The 17,148-nt window shown below is 43.9% G+C and overlaps 1 protein-coding gene and 1 long non-coding RNA gene across 2 annotated transcripts in view; one reads left to right on the top strand and one right to left on the bottom strand.

Annotated features, from left to right (window-relative positions):
* Positions 1-4,208, bottom strand: part of BMS1 (BMS1 ribosome biogenesis factor) — a 40,786-nt gene extending 36,578 nt beyond the window's left edge. Inside the window, exons 1-3 of the mRNA XM_050959992.1 lie at positions 4,146-4,208; positions 2,073-2,316; positions 1,493-1,683 (exon numbers count right to left, since the gene is read on the bottom strand). Coding sequence (XP_050815949.1) covers positions 1,493-1,683; positions 2,073-2,248 — 367 coding nt within the window. The 5' untranslated portion in view covers positions 2,249-2,316; positions 4,146-4,208. The remainder of the gene's footprint in view (positions 1-1,492; positions 1,684-2,072; positions 2,317-4,145) is intronic.
* LOC127054338 (uncharacterized) overlaps positions 1-17,148 on the top strand; it is a 788,041-nt gene that overhangs the window by 239,379 nt on the left and 531,514 nt on the right. The gene's annotated exons all lie outside the window — the stretch shown is intronic.

Below are 17,148 nucleotides of genomic sequence, written 5' to 3'. Positions count from 1 at the left end.
CCTCCCACACACCCAACTGCTGCTGCTGGCCCAGGGGCTGCCAGGCTCACGCAGCCCCTGAGCCAGCACCAGCCACTGCAAAAGTCACAGAACCTGTGACCTCCGTGACAGACTCATAACCTTATCTATAGGAACCCTGTTTCATTTTTAAAGAAAGCAGGTGTGTATTGACTTTGACGGAGATTACAAAGAAAGGATAAAGTTTAAGGCAGTTGAATTCTGCCCCAGAGAACTGGGTTCTATCCCCACTTCCACCAAAGTTCCTATGCAATGCTAATCAAGCCACTTAAACCAAACTATTCACAAGTAGTCATTAATTGTGTGTTCCTTACTTTAGGGGGCCTGACTGGAGACTAGGAGTTCCGCACTTGCAGAAGTGTGGAGAACTCAGCTGCAACTGAAGACAATGGGTTTAGGATTTTATATGTTTAAAGCACAAAGTACTTCAAAAAATTAGGTCACTCAAATTTCAAATTGGGCACCCAAAATCAAGAGACACTTTTGACCTTAATCTATGCCGCAGACGATACCACCTTGTTCCCCTCACCTCACACGGGTGTTGTGAAAATAAACTCAGTAATATTTGTGAAAGCTTCAGATACCATAGTGATGAGTGCCACAGAAATGTCCATGAAGAAATTAAATATTCTGTCTTCAGAACAGGATTTGAATAGCATGCAGTAAATAAGGCCTGGTACCACACATTGAACGAGAAGAAAACAAACAAAATACTGATTAACTGATCATTAACTGAGAACCATCTGTGTGCTGAATGAAATGGAGTCCTGTGGAAAAATTAGTATATGATCATATAATTAAAGACTGTATCATAATTAATATGCACAAAGGCTGGATAACTTTAAATATGGCATTTCCTAACTTTTGGATGCTTGATTTTGCAACTTTAATTATATTATCGTAAGTTTTTGTATGTGTAATGTATAGATGAAATTTGTTAAAAATTTATGACAAGGAAAGTATCTTATTTCTTAAGGCACAAGATAGCCAGGCATCTGTTAGGAAATATTTACCTGCTGTTTTTACACACAATATTTAAAATTACTGCAATTGAAAAATAAGAGAAAAATATTTGCTTACTTGGCTTATGTATCACATCACTTTGTGAATAGTTTGTCAATTTCTTACATTTGCTTGTGTTTTTCCACACAGAAATAGAGAGAGACAAATGTTTTAAAAAGAAATCGGAAAGTGTGATTATAAACTACAAAAATGAGTAACGGGAGTGGTGCCTTAAATGACTTAATTCATTCTTTTAAAAAATATTTTCAAATTGAGTTTCCTTAGATTATTGTATCAATATATACTGCCTGTTTGCAATACTTTAAATATGTGAGGTCACAACAAAATGTATTGTGTGTGTGAGAACATGCACATGTGCTAAGATCAAGTCACCCTTCTGTTTATCGCTATTTATCCAAATCCTACACGTTGTGTATCAAACAGCAGTTTGTTTCTTCTTTTTTTTCCTCACCTGATACAATCGTTACAGGACCTCGTATTTCAGTCAGTTTTTGCCTCGTGAAGTTCCTAATCAGACATTTTATTAAAGTGCTCTTCCCAACTTTTGGAGGGCCAACTACAACCACCGCCACAGGAGGAGGCTCTAAAGGAGTTCGGTCAACTACCGGAATATGATGTTTTTTTGTCTTCAAATCCTGAGTCCTATTTATGAAGAAATTCATAAAAAAGTTTAATGTGAAGTTATAAAAAAACCAGAACACTTATTTTAAGGTGCTAAGTGTTTCAGAGACTCATTCACAGACGTGTAATCATTAAGGACTCAGCTATTCACATAGACTAAGGATCTAAACAGATTTTCCTATAATGCAGACAAACACAGTAGTGCAGCATGATAGACCCAGTTAGGCCCACACTATTGCTCCATTTATAACAGAGAATAAATATATTGCTGTGTGGATGTGGTAAAACCATGTTAGCTGTATGAGCACGTCAGAGCCTAATTCACAAAACACAGTTCTGTCAGCACCTAAAAATGAGTTTACTGGGGAAAACAAAACAAAAAATCCATCATGCTCTAAAAGACTCCATACCTGTGGAAGGTTCTGGCCATCCGCACAGCAGACTGGACCGCAAAGGCCTTTGGGTTTCTCTTCCGAGCATCCTCATCATCTCCGAGTCCTAGATCATTCAGATGACGTTTCCTTTTTTTGTCAGCCTTTGGCCCACTGTGCTTCTTATGGTGCTTCTTCCTGTCCTTCTCCTCCATCTCTTTTCTCAGGGATCACCTGTCACCAGCGTCAAATGGATTGCTTTTGCCAATGATACAAACCACAGCTGGCATATGGAAAAAAACACTTATTACGCAACATACACAAAAAAGAGAAGCAGTGTTATTTATATACCCGTTTTTCACCTAAGACATAAAAGGCTGAATTTTCCTCTAGGAGGGGCATGCCTTTCTAAAGAAAGGAAACTCAAGTGAGTTCTGACAGATGAAGCTGCCACTTGAATATTTCTTTGATTATTGTTGAAGAGGGCCTTGTTCATGGAAGGCTCATCATCTCCACAGAGATCTATGGATGAGGATGGCATACATTGATTTTGGGAGAAGTGGGGTTGCCCAGCATTAATTTATCTTTGGATGGACTGCAGTAGCAGTTTTATTTAGGAGTGATTCAAGACTCATTACTTTATATTGAGCAACATTATTCAAGTGTGGGGGGGGCTACACTAATTGAGGTCAGAATTCAATAAGTGGGAGACCAGACAGGAAATGGTGAGACTCAAGGCATGGGGCACAGGCACAGTTCAGTCTGGGAAGTAGGCTTAGTTCTCGGACTAAGTGATGTTGGATATATGTTTCAGATCTTCCATATGCGGTTCAAGGGACAAAGTATTTTCAGTAGGAGGACTTCAACTATGGAACTCTTTTCATTAAGCTGAGACTACTCCTAACAGTTTTCAGGCCCTACATTGTCCATAAGGCATCCCCTGAGAAACAGCATCCTACTAAGACAACTGAGGAACAGAGAGGAAATGATCAAAACACACAAAGCAAGAAGAATTGTCTATTAATGCCAGTGCTTAGCTACCATGAAAATACATGCCTTTGAAAAAAAAAATCCAGACAGATTTCATTAGATAACCAGACTCCTAGTCTTGTATTTTAACCACAAGATCATCAGTGCCCTATAATCAGCACGAATTGTGAAGTGTATCAGGAATAAAGATTTCTTTAGGCAACTTCAACTTCCTGGATAACATAAAAAGTTACAACCACTGGGCTTGACTAAAACCGGTTAACTAAACATCAGGGCTTTGGAGCCCTGCTCCAGCTCCGCTAGAGCTCCAGGCAAAAACCTGCAGCTCCACTGCTCCGGAGCTGCTCCGCTCCAAAGCCCTGCTAAACAGCAGTAGTAGCACTAGCACTCTCTCATTCCAGACACACAGCAAATGTTTAACTTTATATCTACTAGTCCATATGTTGCAAAATACTGCTGCCAATCCTACAGTTAGTATTGCAATAGTCACTGATAAAATGCACGTTTAACATTTAGGCCCCAATCCTACAACGGCACCTGCAGGGACTCGAGTCTGCTGGGGTAGCCTCCGATACAAGCCCGATGCCTCTCTGCCACTGGAGAGTCCCAACCCAGACAACAAGGCCCCACGTGGGCACAAGGGTTCACTGAGGAGCGGGGCTGTCTGGGAGACCAGCCCACCCACGCAGAATCAGCGCGGTGCTGTAAGAGACCCCGCAGCGACTCCCGCGCGGGCCGGGGAGCCTGGCGCAAGACGGGGCCGGCCAGGGCTGACAGCGGAGGAGCTGGAGCCTGAGGGTCACGACAGGGGCCCAGCTCTCAGCCACAGACCAAGAGCTCCCTGCCCTCCCCCTAGTTTGAGGCAGGCTTCTTCACACATAGGAAAAAATGAGCGAGGGGGGACAGGTGGGATCAGACCCAAATCCCCGCCCATGGGGGGGGTCAGATCCTCACATCCCCCCTCCCCACAGCCGGACGATTAGCCCGATTTCCCTCGGAGCAGGATCCGGCCTCGGACACGACGGGGCAGCCCGCCCCAGCTACCCGCCCGCCGGAGCAGGGAGACTCGCAGCCCGGCCACCCCCCGCACGGAGGGGCTCAGCGAGTACCGTTCCCACCTACCCCCGCCGCTCCGGCGCCTCCTGCAACTCCGCATGGGCGCCGCGGCCGGAAGTGCGTCCTACCCAACTGCTCCCGCCCGGAAACAGCGGGGAGGGGCGGATATTGCGGTGACACCAGGCAGGGAGCGGAGAGAGGCGCCCCCTGCCGGAGCTAGGCCAGGAGCTGACCCCGCTCCCTCCCCTCGCGGGGGCGTGGCCACAGCCTGCGCTAGGAGCCGGGACCCTGGCCCGGGGCAGCGCCCCGCGGCCGCCGGGGGTCCGTCCGTGCCGCCCGCAGCCACAGCCAGGGCGTTTGGGATGCGGCCCCTGAGCCTGCTCAGCTCCCTTGTAGGTTGTGGCTGCGTGCACGGCTCCAAGAAACCAGAGGTGAAGCCGCCTCGGCGGGGGTGCTGAGCGCCCACGATTAACACACCGGCACAATATAGAATTGGTTGTGGGGTTGTTTCCTAGTTTCTTTCCTTTTTAGCACGGCTGCTATTGTAACGGGACTAACACTGTCACAACACAGTAGCTGGACATTTTCAGACAAAACGTGACTTGTAAATTGACGCGTAAAAAGGGCACGTGGCAAATCTTGTTCATGTTATGTTCTGAGATTCAACAGTTAAGGCCCTCGTGCTGCAAATAATTATGCACTTGCTTAACTTTATGCAATGTTAATAGTCCCACTGAGGTAATCAGGGCTGTTCGCGGGGTGGGGAGAGGGAAGGGGAAGCAGGTGTTTAAGTCTTCAGGAATGGGACTTAAATTTTAAGGGACCTGTAAACAAAATGTATTTTCATTTAAATATGGGCTGAAGATTCCCAGAGAGAATGTTTAGTACTTTCACGATAGCTGTTAAAAGTGAGACAGAGCTGTCAGAAAAGTGATTTTGTAAAAATGGTATGATTTTCCATATTTATTCTCTTAGTAAATCTATGTCAGAGTTCCTTGGCCAAAAATCAAAAGATTTTTTTTCGAGCTGAAAGTCCTGCAAACTCCGCTTCAGATTTGGTGATAAAGCTGTAATTTTGGTGTCAAATGTGAAGATTGTGCGATCAGTTAAGTTGACAGTTTTGTTAATGATACTTGAAGCACCACTGAACCCAGCTTTCTTCTGTATTAAATCTGCAGGACTAGCAGGGAAAACTCATAGAAAAAGTATGGTGTAGGATAGTGGTGTTTCTCTGTAGTCTGATTATAGCACCATTTTAATCACACTGTGAAGTGCTACATTTTCTATTATAGTAGAACAAGGAAAAGTTTAAAGCCCCATTTCTCTCCAGCTACATACTATTTATGTGATATGCCCAGTAATTCCCTTCCCACCTTTTGTCTGCCCTGTCTATTTAGGCCCCAATCCTGCAGACATTTGCATGCATGCTTAATTTTTACAATTCTGAGTAGTCCTATTGAAATCAATGGGAATAAAGTTAAGTACATGCTTGTTTGTGGAATCAAGGCCTTACCTGTAAGCTCCTCAGATACAGCACCCAGCATAATGGGCTCCTTGGTCTCAGTTGGGGCCACTAGATACTAGTGAAATACAAATAAATTAAATAATTAGAAACTGCCAATTTATATCTAGATCCTGCAGACATTTGTGTTTGTGTGAGTCAGCCCCGAGGAATCTTTTCTGTGTTTCTGCAAATAAATATGAAAGATCTGCCTGATCTCCCCCCCACCTTATTTTTAAATAATCCTTGCTACAAACGTAACTATATATTGTTTACATTTCCAAGGAGTATAGAAAATCTTTTTTTATTAATGAAAACCAGCAGGGTTTTTTTAAAACTATACACTGAAATAATTGTCATATAGGGGCAAAATCCAACATACCTTAAATACATAGACTCATAGACTCTAGGACTGGAAGGGACCTCGAGAGGTCATTGAGTCCAGTCCCCTGCCCTCATGGCAGGACCAAATACTGTCTAGACCATCCCTAATAGACATTTATCTAACCTACTCTTAAATATCTCCAGAGATGGAGATTCCACAACGTCCGTAGGCAATCTATTCCAGTGTTTAACTACCCTGACAGTTAGGAACTTTTTCCTAATGTCCAACCTAAATTTCCCTTGCTGCAGTTGAAACCCATTGCTTCTTGTTCTATCATTGGAGGCTAAGGTGAACAAGTTTTCTCCCTCCTCCTGATGACACCCTTTTAGATACCTGAAAAATACATGATAGCAAGATGTGGCATCTGATTTCAAATATCTTGGGAGTAGTAAGAAATAGTTGTTTATCAGAGATCTGAACGTTCACACCATACTTAAGCAAATTTTCTATAGAAGTTAATAAGGAATTTGCAAGAGTAACGGGTGCAGGCTGGGGCCCTGATTTATTAAATGGAGACAGCTGTTCTTTGAAATAATTTGCAACAAAAAAAATGCAGGAATGGCCTTATGCCAAACAATACAGGAAGCAAAGCTGCCAAAAAGGGGTTCAGGCCATGAATTTATTTTCTCTGTGATGCTGCTACCAGAAGGAGTGAGCAAGAGGTTGGTTGTGTCCCTCTGGTCCTGCTACTAAAGATTAGAGTGGGTGGCTTGTGTTAGAGATTGCATGGGATAAGGGTCCTCAAGCTTCCAGTTGGTTTCACTGTGGTTTCTGACAAGACAAGAATATATGTTGAAGTTGGAAAATGAGGGACTGAATGGCTCAGAGATTTGACAACAGGTTACAGAATCTTTACCTTTAATTTACCAGTTTGAATCCATGCCAAGTTAGTAAGTGAAAAACTTCTGTTACCATTTAATTCTTTTTCAATGACTTATGTGAACTGAAGAAGAGCTCTGTGTGGCTCAAAAGCTTGTCTCTCTCATCAGTGGAAGTTGGTCCAATAAAAGATATTACCCATCTCTCTATGTGAAATAAGTCAGTCTCAATCAAGCTTCCAGTAGACAAGACATTTCACTACACCAAAACCACTACTACAAATGGCATTAACTGGCATCTTTCTTGGCAGTCTCAGAATCTATCCACTCTTATTTTGAGCTAGTCCCTGAAGAGCAGAGCTCTGACACTTTGGGCATACAAACCCGGGGGAAGCTTGTAATGTCAGTGCCTGTGTTGCATCTGCTCTGTAAATAATAGCCATAAGACTTTGGTCTCCAAAGGTCTGAGTTCTGCAAGCAGTAAATGTAATTCAATAAAACCTTCTAAAAAGAGATTGTGGAGAGTCTTTAAAATAGCATTATAAGAAAGGAAAGAGTTGGTATTGAACAAGTCTGGGCAGATTTCCTTATCATGAAATTCATGCTAGACATGACAGTTTAAGATAAACGCAATTTGCAACAAAGGGAGAGGACAAATAATTCACACTAGATTGTCAGATCATTTGGATAGAGCACTGAAGTGTGCCATGGATATTTACTACTAAATGTTCTGTGTGTGGAAAAACATGTATTCTGTTTGGCCTTGAGATAATGCATGCCTGTGAGAAGTAACCACAATAAACTCTGCTTTCATATTTAAACTACAGGACTGATCAATGAGAAGAGAGCAATTCCCCATATACACTATATATGCAGAACACAAGCCCTGCAGCCCCCTATTATTGCACCAATCACTAAGGGATGCTAAATGGGAGCAGCATGTGTTTCTCCAAGAGAAAAAAGGCTAGTGTAGCTACCTCACATTGGCCATAGAGCAGTTCTGCAGGCTCTACACCTGTCCGAGGTGTAGAGGCAGCTGGAAGATCACAAAGTAAATAACCAGCTGCCACAAGAAACCGGGGTGCTCTGTGTACTGTCACACACGCTCAGTGTTAGCCTACGTGTTCTTTTGTAGCACAGGAGAAAATACCATGTGCAGTACTTCTCTTCCTTCCCCCTGCCCTCAACTATACCATCTCCATTATAGAGCAGGGCTACTGCACATTGAGAGGTGCACAATGCTGCTTAGGCTTCTATCCATCAATCTCCTACTCAGTCAGCGGCCATTTTCAGCTGGTACTTTGTGCTGAATTTGACCTAAATGTGTAGTGTAGACTAGGCCTAAGGTTCCTCTCTTGAAGTCATTACTAAGCAAAAAACTGAAACTAATGGGAGCTCAGCCCCAGGAGTCCTTACCCACAGCTGTAATGAACCTGATGAGTTTTGGAAACATCGCACAAAGCATGTGCTACTTCTCTCAAATTAAAAAATTTGGATGCTGTTGTGTTTTCTTTAATTGTTGTTGTTTTTGAAAATGATTTGAAAGGTCTAGAAAACATGACCTCTGAAGGAAGATTGAAAAAATTGGATTTGTTTAGTCTGGAAAAGAGAAGACAGAGGGGACATATCCATCTATGTACTTGAAACTTATGAGGGAGGGGGGAGAATGTTGTTCTTAACCTCCGAGGATAAGACAAGCAGCCAGGGAGGTTTAGGTTAAACATTAAGAAAAACTTCTTAATTGTCAGGGTGGTTAAGCACTGGAATAAAATTGCCTAGGGAGGTTGTGGAATCTTTTTAAGAGCTGGTTAGACAGACACCTATCAGGGATGGTCTAGATCAGGGGTCAGCCACTTACGGCCCACAAGCCAATTTTGAGTGGCATGCTGCTGCCTGCCACAGTCCCAGCTCCACCAGCCCCACTCAACCCCCCTGCCCACCACTCTCCTTTGTGGGGGCAGGAGGCAGAATCTTGGTCCTGCTGCAGTCAAGCTTCCCCCCTCCCCCACTTCTTGCCCCAGCATGCTGCTTTCCTGCCCCTCCTCCTCCTCCTCTTCCCTATGCTGATCTGCTGGTGGCCCTTGGGAGGGGCAAGAATGGCAGTGTGCTTGGTGCTCTGTAGAGGAGACAAGGAAGTGGGAATGGGGCCTTGGAGAAGGGAGTGGAACAGGGTATATCCCTTCCAGCCCCCTCCGCCTGAGCAGCTCATGGCAGGGGTCTGGAAGGGATATGCCCACACACCCTTCTGCCCTGCACCACCACACATCCCCAGCCCTCCGCCATAACCCCTGAACCCCCCCTCCACCCACACACAGCTTTCTGCCCTAAACCCTTCACCCCTCTGCCCAACCCCCGAACCCCCACACACCCTGCCCTGACCCCTCCCACACAGCCCCAGTCTTCTGCCCTGTACCCCCACCCTGAACACCCTAACACCTAGCCTTCTGCCCTACACCCCCACTGCCCTGACTCCTGAACTCCCCCACCCTTCTGCCCTGCACCCCCACAGCCCCCATCCCTCTGCCCTGACCCCACCCCCCACACACACACCCCTAGCCTTCTGCCTTACACCTCCCCATACACACAGCCCTCTGCCCTGACCCCTCCCCCCCACACACACACCCAGCCCTCTGCTCTGACCCCTGAGCTGCCCCCCCTCCCCCAGGTCTGGGATCCCGGCTGCTGGCCCCTTGCCAGCCTAGGTGAACAGAACCCCAGGCTGGCAGCGAGCCGAGCAGGCTGGCGGCGTAAGATCAGCATTTTAATTTTAAATGAAACTTCTTAAACATTTTGAAGACCTTGTTTATTTTATATAAAAAAGTTTAGTTATATAATATACTTATAGAAAGAGACCTTCTGAAAATGTTAAGATGGATTACTGGCATGCGAAACCTTTAATTAGAGTGAATAAATGAAGATTCAGTACACCACTTCTGAAAGGTTGCAGACCCCTGGTCTAGATAATACTTAGTCCCCCCAAGAGGGAAGGGGGCTGAACTAGATGAGCTCTTGGGGTCCCTTCCACTCCTATGACTCTATTAACTAAGGTGGCCATAAGGGGATGCAGCCTCAGTCTCTCAATCCCACATGGAGCCAGTGCTAAGAGTCTGTTAATAGCTATTCAGAAGGTGTTACAAAATTATTGGGGACATAGGGTCAGATTCAGTAAGTTGCCCCACTTAACCCCCATAATGGTTACAAATGGAAGGGACACGGCTCCGGACACAATTACTCTTACCTGCAGTATTGTAGCCCTGTTGGGAGAGGCACAGCACATAAGCTGGTCTAATAAAATATATTACCTCATCCATCTTGTCTCTCTAAATGTACTCTTATAATTATGTTCTAGTGGAACTTTTAGCTTTTTTTTTTTTTTAAATAAAGACAAAAAGATACCTTTAAGAGCAGAAGTACAATTTCCCCTTGACATTTGTTTCAAAACAAAACTGAAAACTTTGAGAAAAATTCCTGCATCTGAAGATTTAAATCTGGTCATTCACCCTGCTGCATAGAAGTGTCTTGAAGACACATTCCCGCCCCCACCAAGAGCCACTTTTAAAAAGAAAACAGGCCCAATTTTCAGAAAGGCCAAGTACCCCACAGCTGCTCTGACTTCATCTGGAGTTCTGGGTGCTCACTCTAAAAGTCATGGCAAAGATCTCCTGAGTGGTTTTTATGAGCAAAGACAGTCCACTTCTCGAGAATCAGCTGTGGGGGTGGGGGGGGAAGGTTACATTCCAGGTATTGTGGAACTACTGAAGTTCTGCAGTACAGGGGTGAAGTAGAGGCTGGTTCGGGGAGTCCACACAGAAAGCACAAGTGTTATATCCTGGCCCTGTTCAAGTCAATGGCAAAAAACTTCCATTGACTTCAAAGGAGCCATGTTGTCAAGAGCTCAGCTCCAGTGCTATGTGAATTCAGTAACATCATCCTTCAGATCAGCCTCAGGACTACTATAAAAGTGGCTTTAAATCTGTTCAGACAGATTTGAGAGGATTTTTTTCCACTTCTAATCTGACAGAAGCCACCTTGTGCCATACCAGGCTACTTAAATAATTAGGGGATAGAAACTTAGCCATTAGACCTCAATTAACCTTTCATCACATATTTAAGTGCGAGTAGTCTATTGCAACCAGTAGGACTGAAAGTCGTTTTAACTCTTTAGCATCAAAACATGTGTCCCAATCCAGCACAATTTTTAGAATATGCTTGAGGGAGGTTTTCCCCCCAGAAGATCAGGCGATCAAAGTGACAAACAATAAATAAGCATTACTGAATACATTTTAGAAACCAAGTTTACTGAGGCAATTCAGTCATAAAAATCAGTACAGATCAATTTCATAATAAATATAATACTTAGCACTCACATGGTGCCTTGTGTGCAAAACGCTTATGGATATTAGCCTACTGTTCTTTGTAAAACCCCAATGAGGTAGTTAAGTATTATTTCCATTTTAACTATAGGGATGATGAAGGCAGAGGGGCTAAGTGATTTGTCCAACCCACAGATGGAATCATTGTAAAAGCCAGGACTACAGCTCTGGACTTGTTAGTTCTCAATCCATATGCAAGCCACTGGACTACCTCTCTGTAGCTACATCAATGTAAAAAAAAAAAAAAGTATATTTGTCTTCTTTCATAGAATGAACAATTAAATTGATTTTAAAAAATTTCTTAAAGTTTGAAGTCAACATTTAAAAAGAATCCACAGCCATTTTTTGAGCATTATACAAATATTTATGAAAATGACATTAAGACATCCTGGCCACACTCCTGCAACTGCATGAGCTTTGGCAGAACCCCACTGAGTTCATTGACTTCAATCAAACCTCATGCAAAAACAGGGGAATGCTCATTCAGTAGCCCCTAGGCACTTTGAGCTCTAGGCACAGTTTCTTAAAGGTCTTTTGGTGCCTAACACTCATTGATGTCCAAGATCAATGGGAATTAAGCACCTAAATACCTTTGAGGAGCTGGATCCCAGTCTCTTCAGGATCAAGCCCTACAGTATAGTATTAAAAGTGCAACTCAAAAGGATGCTTTCCTTCAAGTCCTGTTACAGCCCACTTAAATCGGGCTATTGTTAATCCATCTTTTTTTTAAAGAGGATGAGGACTATAAGAAAGAAGTGGTAAAGATTTTGAAAAAAACCCTTTCTTATGGCAGAATTCACACAATTCAGTTAGAAAACCACCAATTTGCATAAAACATTGCCTTTTAAGGACTACATATTTTGTTCATTAAAAAAGTACATTAAGTACTGCTGAAAGAGGGGATACTAGCAACTTTAACTAAAGGCACATATCAAGTAGGAAAAATAGCACCCCACCTCCCTGCAATTTTGACTTCAGTTTTCATTTAAAAAAAGCTATTTGCTTGCGTACATGCGCCTCCTGCGTTAGCTTTCAGTGAAAGAAATCAAGTATACTGAATAGAAAGTTAATTTTAAACATGAGTAGTCACATCAGATATGTAGTACGTTCTTCCTCATGAGGAAACAGACATACTCCCCTAAAACTTTTCCTATAACCCCATACCTCCAGTCAAAGCTAACCAACACAGTTTGACTACCAGAGAGTAAATAAATACTCAGTGAACTGTCTGTGACCGGTAAAGTTATCGGGTAGCTAATTATAAACTAATACAGGATCACTGCAAGCAACTTGTTGACAACGCTCAAACAGAAAACACTCAGTGATGAAGTTATTCACTCATTTCTAGCAGCCACCTTCCAAATTCTACAGGCCTGCATCCCCCTCCCTCCCCGTCCTGACTCTCACAACAAACCCTAAACACACTGGCCAGCAACACTTCTCAGCCTCTTCCCTCTTTCACCCTGACAATCATGCAAATTTATAAAGTGTGAACATATCCACCAAGTTCATTTTCAGGTATGACCTAAGTGGCAGCTTGAACTCTGGTCACCAGAGGTGAAGGGGTAACTTCTACTCCTACTACTTTGCTCTACATTTTGTTCACTTTCAAATGACAAATCTAGACCAGTACCTATGACTTCATTTCTCGTGTATGACCAATGAGGATCAAATTCATCTATCATTTCTTTCAGTTGTTGCCCAAACAAAGGTACCAGAGGAGTCAACATCCTCTGAGAGGTTACCTGACAGTTTGAAAATGTTGAAGGGAGAAGAGTAATGCTAGAAGAAACAGGTGAATCAATGTTACACTCAGCCTGAGCAGGCTCCATTTTTACTTGTGGGTCTCCATCAGGACCTAAAACTGGACTCTTACTAAAATGAGAAGAGCTTGCCTTGGCATATGAACACTCCTCATTGATCACTCCTTGGCTAGAGTTTAAATAGTTGACAGTGACAGGCATTCTGTATATGTTTTCTTTGACTGCTTGATATTGAGGACCTTGACCACACTGCTGCCCCCCGAATTTTAAGGGGGAAGTGGCCTGGAATAGATTTGTATCTGAGTAGTAGTTTTCAGGAAAAGATATCTGATAGTATGGATGTTGCTGTAGTGGCTGCACAGGGTGCTGAATCTGGGAAGGACTCCCCATGGCTCCTAAACTGAACTGGTTTTCTCTTGACATGTAAGCCGAGTTTAAATGAGTTGACGGGGTCTGGATTTGGGTCCCTGTTCTAAAAGTGCTGTCCAAGCTCTTGAAATGACTATCTAACCTAGGAAGTTGTTGCTCTGAATACTGCATGGGCTGACTATGAATATTTTGATTCCCTCCAGGCAGACATGGCTGTAGATTCAGTTGACTCTGACCAGATGCAAGACTCTGTGTGATTCTTGGCCTGTCTGGAAGATTGACACTGAAGTGGGTCAGCTTTTTGTTGCCATAATTAAGTTTGGGAAAGGTGGGGGCTTCAGTCTTCTTTTGGTTCAGCTGCCTGGCTCTTCTGTTTTGAAACCAAACCTGGGAGGAAATTAACAGAAAGTAAGAAGTCATGATCCTTCTTGTGAGAGGGGCATTTGCAGGTGAATTTATTGATATAAGCCTCCTCCCATACACACAAAATCTACAAGGTCAAATTCTCCTCAGTTATACCAGTGTAAGTCTGGAGTCCATGCACTGCTTCAGTGGAGTTCAAAGTATGCAAGAGTGCGGAATTTGGCCCCAGTTTCCCCCCCCCCCATTTTCCAGTTTAGAGTTTGTTTCTTTTTAATTATTTGAATTGCCAGGTATTTATGTCCCTCTCACTCTGAAATATTTTGCTAAGGAAAACTATAGCACCCTTTAGGAGGGCAGAAGCCCCATTCAGTTCCCATAAAAGTCAATGAAAGGCCCTCATTCATTTAGTGAGAGTTTCATCAGGTTCTTGCCAGCTGTGTGAAGAATTTGCAACTAAGTCACTACTGGGAGTGGCTGAAATGAGCGAATCTTGGGGAAGGATTCAGTTGTAACTTAACTTGTCAAAGTTTCAAGAGTTAAAAACAATTCTTGTTGACTACCAGTTTTAAACAACAAAATTCAAACCTTACTTTGTTTCCTTTTTCCACCCAGTTGGAATATAGGGGTTTGGCCCTGTTACTTGGCAAATAATAGGCCCCACCCATGATCCAATTGAACCCCTCTGCCCTCAATGGGAATAGCAGAGATCAATCAGGCCTCAATGTTTCTATTTCCCCTGTCCTTGTAAGGAACTAAACTCAGAGGTTTTTTTGTGTTTTAATTTATTTACAGTCCAGATTCAAGTTATAGCTCCCCAGTAAGGGCCAGATTGTGCTCCCCCTTATGTTGACAAGGACCTGCTCTCCCCAGTAGTCTAACTCAGTAGTCCTCAACCTTTCCAGACTACTGTACCCTTTTCAGGAGTCCGATTTGTGTTGTGTACCTCAAGTTTCACCTAACTGAAAAACTAGTTGCTTATAAGAAGTGTGTCACAGCACACTAGTGCTGTAAAATTATAAAAAATTCAAATATAAATATTGTCCTTATAGTTAAGTGTATAGTTTATAGAGAAGTCATTGTATGAAATTTTAGTTTGTACTGACTTGGCTGGTGCTTTTTACACAGCCTGTTGTAAAACTAGGCAAATACCTAGGTGAGTTGATGTACCCCAGATAAGATGTTTGTGAACCCCTGGTTGAGAACCACTCGTCTAAATGTCTGTGGAATTATTTGCCTGAGTGAGGGCTCAGTTTGAATAGCGACTCCACAACTGGACTCTAAATCAAAGCTTTGTTGTTAATTTTGCTACATATCCAATGGCCCCACAGTTATGGGAATAAGATTTGGGAGCAAAAGGCTGCTTGGGGTTGTGTACAACAAGAGGTTTTGGAGACACTACAGTAATTTTTTTAAGCATACAAACATTTCCAGTGAGTGGTGGCAGGTATTCCTCCCCCTGCTAAGTACTGGAATCTGGAGACCAGTTCTTGGCAGATTGTAATAATTTCAAGGAAGGTCAGGCTGGAGCCCCGTGCCCTCTCTTCGGTTTCAAATCCCATGGAAATGAATGCAGATTCGGGCCACAACGGGAGTGGGACCTTCCTGACAGCGGTTACAGTCGCGGGAAGGGAACAGATCTCCGAATTCCCCCAACAGCTAGTTCCAGGGTCGGGCCCCAAGAATGCACCAAAGCCATTAACTCAGGAGAGAAGCGAAGAAACGGGACATGAGAAGAAGGGCTGGGGGGCTCGCCAGACCGCTCAAGCCTCAGCTCATCTGGGAGGAAAGCAGCGCCTTGCTCTTGCTAGATTCCCCAGTATCCCTTTACACGCCACAACCGAACGCGTGGTTGCCGCCACCGGCCAGCTGAAGAATTCTAGTCCCTGACCAGTCACCAAAGAAAAGGGAAGCACGGAGAGGGCAAAGCACCATTTCACGGGGCGCCTCCCTAAACGCCCAACCAGCAAAAGGGAAAACGTGTATTCCAGGTATTCCTCTTGGGAAAACGTGCCCCAGTCTTTAACCACTCCCCTCCCCACCCGACACACACAGCCTCCAATACCAGTTTCCTTGGAGCCGGTATAGCGGGATCTGGATCCCGACGTTACAAAAGCCATGTCATCATGTCACTGTGGCAGTGGCGTTCACAACAAGCCGGCACTCCGGGAGCCGTACGCCCAGTGGCAGAAGAACCCTACTATGGACCGACGGGATAGTCTTAATTGTCCGAGGCCAGGATTTTTGCTCTGAGCTCCGCCAGAGCAAAAATATAGGGGCCTTGCTTGTTGTGAACTTTCCCCGCAAAGAGTGCCAGGGCCCGTCCTTGGGACAGAGGCAATCAAGGGGCACCTGAAAGTTAGCTCTTGGGTCTGTTTACAGAGTGGCATGACATCTGCGATCCGAAAAGCCTAGTTAACCAGCAAAAGGGGTGTTGAGCAGACGTTCTAACAAAATGCCCAAAGCTCTTACCTGAATCCTAGACTCGGGTATCTCCGTCAGGCTGGACAGTCTCTCCCGCACGGTGATGCCAGGGTAGGGATCCTTTTCAAAAGTCTTAACCAAGAGGTCCAGCTGGGCTTTGCTAAACGTGGTCCGTTTCCTCCTGCCTCCTTCTTTCGGCGTATTGGAAATAACAGGGCATTGCGTGACTTGTTCTGTATTTGGGTAAGACAAGAACAGGAGGTGTTTGAGAAATAAAGTATTAAAACCTGTCACAAAACACACAGCGGCTATAAAGAACCATCGAACTTTTCCCGCTAGTAGACAGAGAGAAAAATCTAACGACATTGGCCCCAATATGCCGCGTTTCTCGATTTGAGCCAGCTCTTTGAAGTAGCAAAAAAACACCCACTGATTTTACAATCTTGACTCAGCCAAAACTAAATTTAAAGTAAGGTTTGTCGGAAGGACTTAAGAAGGAGCACTGGATGATCTTCAACTATAAACTTACTTCGTTATAGAAATAAAGCGTTTGAAGTTAACAAGAGATAGGATCCACACAGCTGCAAACCAATAACATCCACACTTGGGCCACCATTTAATTTTAATCAAACTTTGGGGAAATTTCTGAATAGCATAATTACCTGTAAGGCTGTTTTTCACTTTGGCAGGTTCCATCTTTGGGCTAGGAGCTTGCTAATCTGCAAAAATTGTCAGCGTTGTTTTTAAATCTTCCCTCCGGGAGACTGATAAGGCCCCACCCGTTTTAATTTAGCTGCAGGCTTCTCGTTTGAGTAATACTGGATCCTTTAGTTTTATAGTCCCCTTCACCTCAGCAGTTAGCAACCCTCCCCCTGACTCTGCTGCATCCAATGAGGACAAAGTGCTTTTATCATGTCCTATTTTGTTACCGATTTAAAAAGAAAACTGAGCTGTAGGTTTGTGTTGGGCTGGCCTTTTTTTTAAGTTAAAGTCTGACTCAGAAAGGTGTCCCACACCTCTATTGTAATCAAATCACCAAAATACACACAATTAGCTCTTGTCCCCTGAGAAGCAGC

This window comes from Gopherus flavomarginatus, chromosome 6, assembly GCF_025201925.1.
Source record: "Gopherus flavomarginatus isolate rGopFla2 chromosome 6, rGopFla2.mat.asm, whole genome shotgun sequence".
Classification (NCBI taxonomy): domain Eukaryota; kingdom Metazoa; phylum Chordata; order Testudines; family Testudinidae; genus Gopherus; species Gopherus flavomarginatus.
The sequence above is the reverse complement of the archived record's forward strand: the minus strand, read 5'-3'. Positions and strand labels throughout refer to the sequence as shown.